The sequence below is a fragment of the Brachycentrus maculatus genome, unplaced genomic scaffold, assembly GCF_059751285.1.
Source record: "Brachycentrus maculatus isolate JH-2025_06_01 unplaced genomic scaffold, ASM5975128v1 h1tg000601l, whole genome shotgun sequence".
Taxonomy (NCBI): Eukaryota; Metazoa; Arthropoda; class Insecta; order Trichoptera; family Brachycentridae; genus Brachycentrus; species Brachycentrus maculatus.
The window spans coordinates 150,963-164,246 of record NW_028281340.1 but is presented as its reverse complement, the minus strand read 5'-3'; the positions used below and the strand labels follow the sequence as shown (position 1 = coordinate 164,246).

Below are 13,284 nucleotides of genomic sequence, written 5' to 3'. Positions count from 1 at the left end.
TGTAGACTGTTGGGGTCAGCTCTCCTCGTCCTCAGGTTGTTAGTTCTTCTATCTTGGGCAACGTCACCTAGGCTATGCCTTCGAATTATGTTTTCTTTGTGCAGCGTCCAAGAGTTTTTTGGTCTTCTTACCAAAATCTTGGGGATTGCCTTGTTCACGATATGATCAGGTTCTCTGCGTCTTATGTGCCTATACTATCTCTATTGCCTTTCCTCTACCTTTATACTGTTGATGCATTTTACACCCAGGCTTCCACGAATGCGTGATTAAATTTTTTTTTATCTCTATATGATACTCCAGCTAACCCATCTAAGCATTTCAGCAGTTATTACTTAATAATAATTATTTTTATTTTATTATTTCTTCAATAAGCTTTTATTACATTTGATACAAACTATTATTTACACTTAATTTACATCTTATATATTAACAAATTGCTACAGTATACAAAACATTTATTTTTAAATTCTCTCAGACTCTTTTTATTCTTCATACATTCAGGCGTCTCATCATACATTTTCATACCCTTATACATAATACAATTTTGTTTCTGTATTTTTTAATGGAAGTCTTATTTTGTCTTTATTTCTAGTAACATGTTTATGATTTTTTTTAAACTTCATTTTAAAAGTATTTAGGGATTTTATCTTAAAAAAAATATTACATATTAAAATAAGTGTATTTTATATTAGTATTTTTTTAAAGGTAACCAGTTGAGTTCTTCTCTCATTTTCTCTAAATTATTATATATTTTTTTCTTAAACACTATTCTCATAGATTTATTTTGAAGAATCTTCAATTTATTTATAAAAAGACGATTTAAAATAAGTAAAAATTTCGCTTTTATTATAATCACATTTTTTCATACGCGAGGTTGTATAGAATGCAGGCTGTTTGAAATAATCGGTTTTGAAAGAAATATATGTGAATTTAAGCAAAAATATATGGGATTTACAGACCATAACAATAAAGAACGCGCAACACTAAATCAATCGGTTTGTGTATCGAAGCCTGCACTTATTTATGGAAACAGCTTTTCATAAAAATTTATAGGGGACTAATTTTCGTAGACCCCAACATATATCCTGCGGAATTGCGGGCTTAAAGAATTTAAGGGTGCGTTTAAATAATAAAAGTCAACTCTTTCTTTCAAAGGGATGTGTAAGGGTATAATTATTCAGAAGATTTAGGTCGTGTGGTCTACGCGTAACCACACATTTTTACTACTCTTTAAGTGGAAATTAAAATTAAAGTGCAAGTTTATGATATTTAGTAAAAAAAAATCATATTATGTCTTATCCGTACTTCATTGTATGCAGGAAACTGCAATGGAAAGATGTTCTGTTACCTTTTTTTCCAAATTACTTGTATCAAATTGGTTTTACTCATCAATCGTTTAACACTTTCGTATTTTTACCGTTTTTTGGGTTTGAATTTATAAATCAAAATTCATATTCTATATCAAGATCAAGATATGTGTGATTTGCATTTGCATGGAAGTTTTTTTTATAGTTAAAATTATTGCACAAGTTAAAATAGAAACTCCACTGACAAGACACGAGGTTTCTGCAAAAAATATTTTTATAAATGTATCATTTAAAAAAACAAAAATGGATCTAAAGTATGTTTGTTTATTATGTGGGTATATATATTTTTTTACAAATAAATGAAATTCCGACGAAAAATATATAAAATATGTCAATGCCAAAAGCAAAATATGTACTTTTGAAAAAATCTCAATATATGGATAATATAAATAATACTTACCCTTAATTAATCAATTTGAAGATAATAAAAATTACATTTTTTTCTCGGTAATTTTTTCATAAAATTTTCTTGGTAAATTGATAAACAGTGATATTTTCACTAACAGTAAAATCATTGTGAACACTAAATCACTGAAATTTCTCAGTAAAATTTTGATTAAAAATACATTACCACAAAGTGACTACCTAATCAATTTATAAAATTGTAATTGATTTTGCAAATTACATACTGGATTCTCCGTTGATACGGAGAATACTATTAATATGAGTCTTTATGACGAAAATTCCAAAAGTAAAAAAAGAAACAAGGGTAAAAAAATATTTTTCTATCAAATTACCGTCCTTTAGTACCTACTTGTGATAAAAATCCATAAAAGCAACTCATTTCGTTATATTTTATAACGATTTTTTCAACGGCAAAAAGTAAATAGAAATTCAGGAAAACTCGATATTTTTTTAATATCTCTATCATAAATTTTTCTGTTTTCAATAAATCAGTTGATATTTGTTTAACTTTTTTCGATTTAAGACCAATTAGAAGAAGGAATATTTCTTACAAAAATTTCAAACACATCTTTACTAAAATGATAAAATTTATCGCATAATTACGGTGATACGAAGACAATTGGTACTACAAGGAAGCGTACATATATATATACGTTTTTTTAATATTTTTCGTTATACCACAAAAAATCTCCAACCACTATCATGAAATAAACTCATATTAGTTTAAATAATGGAAATAACTTGATTTTCTAAAATTCTATGTCAACTCCACAATTTTTCCTATCTTTTTTTCTGGTTGAATTTCCAAGATGCATGTTAAAGTATGGCAGGAGAAATACCCCATCTCCTGTGACCTTTTCTGAACATCGAATTCAAATTTATTCGGGACTGGTCGATTGTTTATTTATAATGGCAGCACATCTGTAGCGTTCTGATGCGTTTTACATTCAAATATTATTAAATTTGAATCAAACTGTTCTCCCTCCAAACGATATTATTCCGCTCGAGGAAAGTGTTCTAGAATACCAAATTTGAGTTTAAACAAACGTTCGGAAAATGTTTAAAACGCAATTGAATTTTGTTATACCACTACTATCATCATGCCGTCTTCCTTAGTGGTAGGCAGAGAGGATAGAACGCCACACTTATCTATCCTGATATACACTCTGTCTAGTCATATTTGCCCTCCAATTACGTAGATTTTTAACACCACCAGATTTTAGGTAAAATCCAGAAGAGTACATAATATATCTCAATAAAGATGAATAAAAATATGGAAGTCTAGGTATTTACAGAGCTTACGATATGTCGACGGCTGGTTTGACTTACTCAACTTAACCATAGATGGTGCCGAGAACTCACTTGTAAAATAATGTGTCAATTGAAGAATTTACAACTTCCAAAAATGTATTAGTGAGGTTATCAATCATGAGTAGAATGGTGAATGTTACACGTGTATAAAGTGATAACTTAAACTACCCCACGATATATCAAAAGTTCTATAAATATCCAGACTTATACATTCTTCCTTATCTATGTTGAGATGTTAAAAATATATAGAGTATAGAGTATGTATGTAGAGTTTGGAAAAAAGGGATCTCTGAAAAACGATTTTTCATTCAAATTCGTATTGCATTGTTTGTTTGAATATTTGAAATACGGACCTTTGCCACGTCCAGCGGCAAAATTCGGTTCCCGCGAAAAATGTTGTTTGTGCAATTCGTTTGCGCGGGAAACTGGCCCCATGATTTCCCACACGACTTATAAAATGCTTTAAAGGACAACCTTTCCCTACATCTTGGCCCGGACCTCTTGTTTGCCCTGCGATCCTGATTCTATTGTATATGACACACAGCCCCATCTGATTCAATACAATAATTCATGACAGGCGAGACCTGAATTGTTAACTTCGCCTACGGAGGATGTCGTGTCACCAGAGAGCGATAGCAGTAAAAAATGTTTTCTTGAACAAGTATTTACATGGCGATTTCACCTTTTTTAGCTTTCAATTTGTGGAATTTTCTATAAACCATTTTCTCGGACACTGCGCCGACTGATATAACATTTATAACAAAAAACATCATCCCTTAAAAATATTTATTATTTATATATTTATTATTTATATATATATATATATATATATATATATATATATATATATATATATATATATATATATATATATATATATATATATATATATATATATATATTTATATACAATATATATACATATATAAATATATATATATATATATATATATATATATATATATATATATATATATATATATATATATATATATATATATATATATATATATATATATAAATATGTATTTTTTTCACTCCAATATTTATTCAATATCACACTGAAGTGGAGGGCGGATCACCTTTCCTTAATGTGTTAACGATCAAGATAACATTGCGTTTATTTTTTATTAATTATGGACTACCTCCAAAGTGCAATTTCAATCACATTTGGCTACCATGCTGGAAGATAGAATAAATGATAATTTATTGTTAATGTTTTTCTTTAAAAAAATATGATAAAAATATAAGTATAATAACAACAAATGGAAGTACCTATACATAAGAAATAATTTAATCTCAGGCTTTCCTGAAATATACATGTATTAACTTATTCGAAATGAATCTCACGTACGTTCAAATAGAGGAAGCTATATATACTTCGCAAATTACTTTTGCTGAAAGATTTTTTATTTTATTATTTCCCTAAAATAAAAAAAAATGCATTGTGCTTTAGAAAAGCGTATAGCTGAACTGTAAAAAAACTTTTTTTGATTTTTACTTTTTTCTGATAGTTTGTGGAACGTTTTACAAACTTTATAAAATAAAACTAAAACCGTTAACCGCTTTTTTTTTCTTAATTTTCGAATATGTTATTATCCTTCTCTTTACTTACTATCCTTCGTTGAAAATTTCCAAGTGGCAATCCAAACTGGTTGGAAAAAAAATAAAGGAAAAACAAGGATTTAGTTTTATTTTATAAAGTTCGGAAAAAACATTTTCAATTTAGCGTTATTCCTTCAATTTTAATAATTCTTGATGTTTTGTTACAGGTTCTGTGTTGGAGATAGGTTCTATTTGTGTGAGAACAAGATCCTGTGTGAGTATGACTACGAGGAGCGCCTCGTGTTCGCCAACATGGCATACAACCCTCCGCCACTTGCCCACCTCAAGCGTCAGACCACGCACCTACCCCCACCACCCGTAAGAATCATTGTTTATTATTTTCGAACAAATTAAAATTAACACCCTCTTCATCATTCATCATTCACTTTGTGTAATACCACTTCAATAAACACTAATTCTTGGAGATTACGCCGAGAAAAACATGGCACGGTCAGGTATGCCAAATACTTGAAAGTGGTCAGGTTAGGAGTCGTAACAATCGGCGGGTATGTATGAGATGATGCATGAACGTGGAAGAGGCGAAGAATGTTTCCAAGGACAGAGTAGTGTGGCGTTCAATTCTCTCTGCCCATCCCTGCGGGGAAGCGGCGTGATGGTTAGTTAGTTAGTTAGTTAATTTTTGGAAGTTCTATATATATGATCCAATTTCTAAATATTGTGCTTGAATCACAAGAATTTCACCAGAGACATCTTTTGGTAAAATCAAATTGTTGATCTCGTTATACACGTGTAACTTTCCAATTTTGAATTTAAATATTTAATTTTTCCTCTAGCAAAACAACACCAGTCTGCCACACGCCTTGATGAACGGTCACGGTCACGGGGGCGGCGGGGGCGTGCGCCCCCCTGGCGACATGAACAACAACATGTCGCAGCAGCAGGGAGCAGGGGGGCCTAACGGGGGTCCGGGACAAGGCCCCTACCAGCCGGGGCACCTGGGCCCCAAAGGGGGCTCGCACGGCCTCGGCATGGGCATGGGCACGCCCAGCTGAGATCACTGAGGGCGCGCCCACCAGACCAATCCATCTAACCAATATGGTCTGTACAATAATCGAGGGTATTTCTATTGAAAAATACACTTAATTGACGCAGTGTCTACTTGTTACGATTGTACCGTTATTAAAACAAGTTAAATTCAAAGCAAATACAGTTGAACCTCTCATAACGAGTAATTCGCAGTACGAGCAAATAAAAATCCAAAAAAGTTTCTCCCTAAACGAGCGATATTTCGCATAACGAGTTACAGAGAAAGGGCAAGTCCCTTTTTTATGACATTCACTTGCGGGCCGGGACTCGAGGTGAATAACAACGATATTGAAGAGCTTGTGACACAGTCAAGAGCTGACCACCAAAGAGTTTATAGAGTTACATCGTGTTTCACAGGAAGAAATAAGGAGGTGGCAATTCGTGCTAAAAATTTATTCAATAATAATGGTATGGCACATTTTCGCCAAATTTCAATGCGTCGGTACGTCTTTGACAGTTTTCTAGTTAATAGAAATAATTATTTGTCACAAATTCGTATTTTTATTTACATTTTTAAAAAAAATCTGTATTGCATTCAAAGTTGTTTCACTCCTCAACAATTTAAAAAAAAAATTTGCTCTCGGCTTGGAACACACTATTGTATTTTACATTACTTTCTATGGGGGGTTTTTTTGCTCCACGAGTATGATGCTGGAACGAATTATGCTCGTTATAAGAGGTTCCGCTGTATCGTCAAAAATACCCTCTTTTATGGTTAAATAATAAATGATTCTAAGTAGGAGTATATAATACCATTTTACTCTCATTTATGTGCGCCAAAAATCGTTTAAAATAACAGTTCTTGTTCAAAAGTTAATCAGAAACAATTGTTTGTATGTTCATTAAGTTGAATTTAGACCACTGATTTATAGTATGTCTATATTTGTATTCAATATGTGTTTAAAGCCTAATAAAACCTTATGTAGACTATGAATGATGTAATTTTCATTCTGAATTTCAAGATTATCGACGACATTAATTATTGCAATAGAATTTAAAATACAGCCTTTTCACTTAAAATTGGATGATTTTCAAAATAAATTGGACGTTATATTGTATTTTGTAAAAATTTAATAATTTATTTAAAATATGTTCATATTAGTTCTACGTATACCATCAGTGTGAATACTTGCCCACATCTTTTATTCTTAAGACTAGTAAGTTGGCAAGTTGGCAAATCTACGCGGCGCGCTGTCATAGTTTGTGCGCGCGATGTGTATTAAAGTTTTCAGAGAAGATTTTTAATACTACTTTGAATCATGAATACTTTTTTGAATATATTTTAAAAATTTTAATTTTTTTAGAAAATACAATAAAGCGTCCGATTAGTTTAGTAAAACGTCCGATTTGATTTGTGGAGAGTCCAGTTTGATTTGTATAACGGAGTAATTTTCCAAATCGTTTATGTTAGAGCAAAGAGTAAATCTGATAAATAATTGGGCCCCGTTATACTGGGCTGTTGATTCTTTTCACAGTTTTTAATGAACGTGAATATTAATATTTTTTTGTTCTTGTGTTTCATTACTCAGCTCTTAATAAAGTAATTTGATATGAATTTAACAACGTATAGTGACGAATTGATAATGGGTTTATTCGTGACAGATTAGCGTTATTGTTAAAATAATAAACACGCGCTGTATTGAGTTGTAACTAGAGATGTGAATACTAGGTAACTGTTACGTATTCGGTTATTGAATGGTTGGTAATCGTTATTTTTTCGGCTTGTATTTCTTTCCAGCTTAAGTTTTTTATTTCAAATTGAGACATAAATTCTAATACATTTCTCAATTGGATTTCAAAAACTTAAGCTGGAAAGAAAGCTTCTTTGCTGAAAATGCGCAATACCCATCGAAATTTGTGCACTTTGTCGTGGTTATCTTTTAGAAATCGTAACCAAAAACCGAATTAAGTACAGATTTTTTTTAAAAGTCGTCATTTCATTCGGTGTTTTAATTCTGTTGCACCTGTCTAGTTAAAACTCAAGTTTTACGAATGAAAGCTTGTTATTGTAAAACATAATGGTAATATTATATGACGATAATTATTATTTATTAAATGTGATTTGTATAGAATAAGTTTAAATTTATTGTTTTTTTTTTAAAAGCTGTTTTTAAATGGTGTAGAATATTAAATAAATAAAAAATGTGTTATATTAAGCAGGATTTGGAATGAGCCATGTTTTTATTTTATTTTTAAATAATGGTTTGAATTAAATTCGTAAATTCAATATTTATAAACACTGTATTACATATGCAACATTTCTCGTACATAATTAGCTTTGAGATTATTTCTGTTCTCGTAATAGTATTAATTACTGTTGTGTAAATAACTGTACAAAGATTTTTATAGATATGTGAATATGTAAAATTAAATTTTAGAATATTTGTATTAGATAACATTCCTTTGAAATATATTAACTGATTAAACTCAATTTTTTGTCAGAAATGCTCGTGAATGCCAAATGATAATTTAAAAGATAACTGCCGCTAGTTAATTCAACGTGACCCATCCTCAAAATATATTTAACTTTATTTTAAATTATGAAAACTTATTTCCCAAGTTTGTGGAAAAAATTGACTTTATCAAACACGGATTAATGTTTTAAATAAATAATCAATCGGCGGCAGTTTTTCATTTACTAAATACGTAACAAGATATTATTTAGAATTTCATCGAATATATTTTCATTAACATAAATTCGATCTCAGTAATTTCTTTAAGTAATGTGCCATATTTAATTAAGTTTCATAATCCCGATTTAAAAATGCTCTTTTCTAATAAGTAGTTTCCAAAAAAATATCGAATCTCATTTTTAATGACTGACTTTTAAAAAATCCGCGCTTTATTTAAATAATTAAGAGCATTTTTTTCTGAATATATTTTATTTTAATTGCATTGTTGAAAATATTATTTGTTACAAAAACGTATATATTTATAAGTTACGTTATGAATGATTGTTAAAAAGTTATTGACTTTTCTGGTTATAATCAATTTATATAAGCTTTTAATTAATTCTAAAAAAATGTGAGTGTACATGTAAATATAATTATTATAGGAAACCTTAATACAATATGTGAGGTATTAATTATAATTTTATAACTGTTGACAGTTGGAGAATTGAAACCTGAAATCAATTATAATTGAAAATATATCACAACCTCATTATAAACCAAACCAATGATTTGACCAAAGAAAAAATAAATAAATAAACCTGAAATTTTATGTTTTTTTTACTGTCGACAATATAACCCTTTCCTGCCTTATTTTAAGATCCCCTTACCTCATTAAAAAAACTCAAAAAATGATCCCAAAATATTTGTACACTAACGGTGAGAACTGAAAAAACATTTCATTATATAAAGGAAATTCTTAAAAGAGGGTGAACAGGAGGACTCCGGTCACAGCGAAAAAGAGGTCATTACACTTTTTGACAATAAGCTACAATATTTTTTTACATGTTTCACATCTCAACGTAGATGAAGAAGAATATGGAAGTTTGGGCATTTACCGGGCCTACGATCTGCCATAGGCTAGTTTAAGTGATCATATGTAGCATTCAATAATTCTACCCATGATTAACAACTACACTACTCAAATTTTTGGATCTTCTAGATACATGTATTTATCAATCTCGTAACACAGTACGTGTGAGTTCACAACAGCCATCTTTGTTGGAATGAGGAAAGCTTTTATTGAACAGAGACTCTTTTTATTTGTTTTCCAGGTCCGAATCCTGGATTATATTCACATACTTGAAAACCCACCTGAAAACAAGATTTTCACATTTTAGACTTTCATATTCAAAAATGAAAAAAAATAACTGAAAATAAGTGGAGAAACCGAGATTTGTGATCAAGGATTTGGACACACCAAAAATGTTGTGAAAGGATAGTTTTTCTTCAAGTCAGGTAGATACACAATAGGCTTTAATTTTACTACAGATAAATTTTATTTTTTATTTATTTATGTATACTTCATGAACAGAAAACAGATAAGTACAATACATTGTCGGGCTTACTGCTAAAAAGCAATGTCTTCCAACCAACCAAAAACAGACAGTGATATCGATCAAAACGTTTGATACCATATATTGCAATCAGAGAGAAGATTAAAAAAACATAAATTACCAATTGATGATAATAAGGAAAGCAAAGGAAAAAGGGAGTTTAGGGAAGGTGGTACAGGTAAATACTAAAGGAGGAGGTTTGATAGACAGTTTGGATTCTTATGATAAATAGTAATGTCTCAGACGTTTCTTATAAGTTATTAGAAAAGTTTCATTTATTACATTTATTTTTTCATTGGCGTTGAATGGGTCAGAGGAACAACGTATTCTGGACAGTCCGTCTCTGTTATGCTGTACCGTACACTTAACTACAGTATACGACACCACACAGTTACAGTGGAGGGGAATACTTGTAATACAGTTAGGGGAGAACATGTTCCATTAGGATCCGTTCTGTTGGAAATATTGGTCATTACCTTTGCCGCTGCCCGGAATCGGACATTTCGCTTACAATCATTTTCATTTAATTTATTGATTTGGCATTAACTTTGTGGAATATGATGATAATTTAAACACTAAAAAAACGCTTACTTATGACCACTTTTTAAGTTTCTTAATGTAAACACGTCTAGTTTCAACAACTATAGATGTTCTCATCAACAGTTTGTATTTTCACATGTTGATGAGAACATCATTAGTTCTCGAAACTAGTCTTGTTTATATTGATAAACTCAAAAAATGCTCTCACACATACAAGTGTTGTTTTGTACAAAATAACAAGTAAAAATAACACTTGTTATTTTGTACAAAAAAAATTACAAAATTGCTAAATCTAGTAATATTAATTGTCTAATTTTTTTTTGAACATTAATTTTTATTTTTCAATTGAATTCAATTTATGTTTTGATTTGGCGTTTAATTTTTTGAACTCCATTGCAATTTATGTATTATGAAGATGTGTGATGGATGGTTAGTTTTTTTTTAATTTACGATATTTTGAATATAAAGCCCTCAAATGCACGTTACTTATTACATTTTGGTGGGGTCATATTTAAATTTCATCTAATTTCCCCCATTATGCTGAACGTAATTTATGTACTGCAACCAAAATATTTTTATGCCTAAAACATCCCTTTATATTCGAGTTTTCACGATGAATAATTGACGTCATCAGTCAGGATGAAAATATATCAAAAAGGAAGAAAAAATGAGTTTTTATATCAGTGATTCATGTTCCCTAATTCATCCAACTCCCCTTTATAAACCAATCTAAGTCTTGACGTCAGTAGCTGAATACTCGCTCAATCTTTTTCCTATTTCGGCGTTTTCCTCCACCCTCTAGAAATGCTCTAAAACAATATTAAATTAGCTATGTGCCCTTTACCTACACCATAAGGCTATTTGTTTTATTGCCTACCCTTCACATAATCTGAAATAAATCCCATCGGATGGGAGTTATGGGGGTTAAAAGGGCTGTCCAATGTTTTAGAGTAATATGCCATCAAAAATCTTATTCCCATTATTGATTGTGCGTCATTGAAACGGAAGTAACATTCTACACCGGGAGACATCAAAATAAAGTGTCTTGTATGGATTTAGTTCAGATACTGAAATGGATTCATCCCCAAGTTGATAAAAAAATTTAATTAAAATATTATTTTAGCGCTTTCTACAATAATATTAATAGTCCAGATTTCAAACCTGAAACATAATACCGACTACAAAACGTTCACATAAAAACGATCCATTATTAAAAAAGTTGAATTAAATCGTTAATAATATATGAAATTAAAAAATTCACATACTTCAAAGGGAATTCTTCTTTATTAACTCCTAACTGGATCCAACGGTGAGTAGGGCACTGCATCGAATAAATGCACTGTTATATTGTTCGTTTTTGTGTGAAGGAAATATGTTTAGTCCTGGTATTATTGTACCAGTCCAAAGAGATGTTAAAAAAAATGATAATAAAAATGACCTGTATTATGACCCCCCTAGGGCTTGAATCTGGATATCTAGCATGGACGCCAATGCGCTTACTACTGAACCATTAAGGCGGAAGTAAACAGTATGTAACAATATATTTAAAAAAAAAAATATTGTTTTATTTTACATATTAAGATCTAAAACAAAATGGGAAATCGAACCGACTATCTTTATATCCAAAGTAAGTAACCCCGCTCACTCAACCAATCATGTGTACAATATGTAATTAAAAACAATTTTTTGAAAATCAAGTTCTCTTAAATAAAATTATAACACCATTTAGGTGAAACTTTATTCGACAGCAAGACGACGCTCAAGAAGCAAATAAAATCACTTCAACACTGAATCAACTGGCTAAATGGCAAACCACCCTTTATCACAGGGCTGTACTTAAACCTACCCCTGTAAAAATCAATTTTCAGTGCTCTGAAAAAGTTTCATTTTTTCCTGATTTCACAAAATTAAATACAACGAACATATTGAAAAGTCTCAAAAGCATATTTTTGGTTATTTACATATTTTTATTATTTACAAGAATACTTCAATTTCATACTATTTCTGTAAGCCTAAGCGGCTTATTATTAGAAATAGGTATCAAATTGTGGTAGAGTGGGTTCGAACCGAGAAATTCTGACTCAAGAGTCCGCGACACTAACCACGGGAACACAATCCGACACTTTATTTTTCTAAATCGGTTATTTATCGAAATGGTGCAAAGAGCACTGATCAGATAATCCATCGTTGTATTAGTGGTAAATTATGAACGTAGAGGTAATAAACTGTAATATACTGTAAGTTCTGACTATGAACTATAAAGCTGGGGTTAAAAATGTTTAAATTTATACTGCTAACAATGAAATGAAAGGCTTCATAAGTAGAAATTTAAATGCTTATCATTTTACTACGAAAACTCACATTCATTTTAATAATTATTCAAAATAATAAATGATTAGTAAATGAAAACTTGGTATGATCGTCGGGTATGTATGAGGAGATGGATGAAGGTAGAAGAGGCGAAAAATAAAAAGACAGAGTGGTGTGGCGTTCTATTCTTTCTGTCCACCCCTACGGAGAAGCAGCGTGATGGTTAGTTGTAATAAATATTTTTTTTAAAAACTTTTTGTTTCGAACTCGTTATTTTTTCTACCGCGTAATTGTGTCACTCTCTGACGTCAGATTCCAGTTAATCGCATTTACTGAATTGTATTTTTTTTTCATACCCTCAAATTATTATCGTCATTGTAATTGCGGATTATTTTTCAGTCTGTGTTTCATTGCCCACCTGTGAGCATAGCCCGTTGTGTATCTTTTATTGAGTACCGTAAATCTTATTGTTGTACTTTAAAAAAAATATCATCTCGTAATAAACAAGATAATATTGAAAAAACAAAACAATCGGACAGTCAGCTTGCATTCCGTGAACCTTCCCTCGTCCAAAATAACGTCTGGTAGTGGGAAAAAATTATAAATGCGTAGTATATTACTTGTACTAATACTCCCTGAAATAATACGTTATTTTTCTTGATGCCATTTAAACATGGCCTTCTACGTAGGTAC

At 30.7% G+C, this 13,284-nt stretch overlaps 1 protein-coding gene across 2 annotated transcripts in view; it reads left to right on the top strand.

Moving 5' to 3' along the window:
• Window positions 1-8,945, top strand: part of LOC148301148 (LIM domain transcription factor LMO4.1-like) — a 105,548-nt gene extending 96,603 nt beyond the window's left edge. For both annotated transcript variants that reach the window (XM_088273739.1, XM_088273740.1), the window contains 2 exons: window positions 4,856-5,006; window positions 5,483-8,945. In XM_088273739.1, coding sequence (XP_088129865.1) covers window positions 4,856-5,006; window positions 5,483-5,701 — 370 coding nt within the window. In that variant the 3' untranslated portion in view covers window positions 5,702-8,945. The remainder of the gene's footprint in view (window positions 1-4,855; window positions 5,007-5,482) is intronic.
• Window positions 8,946-13,284: the final 4,339 nt, after the last annotated feature.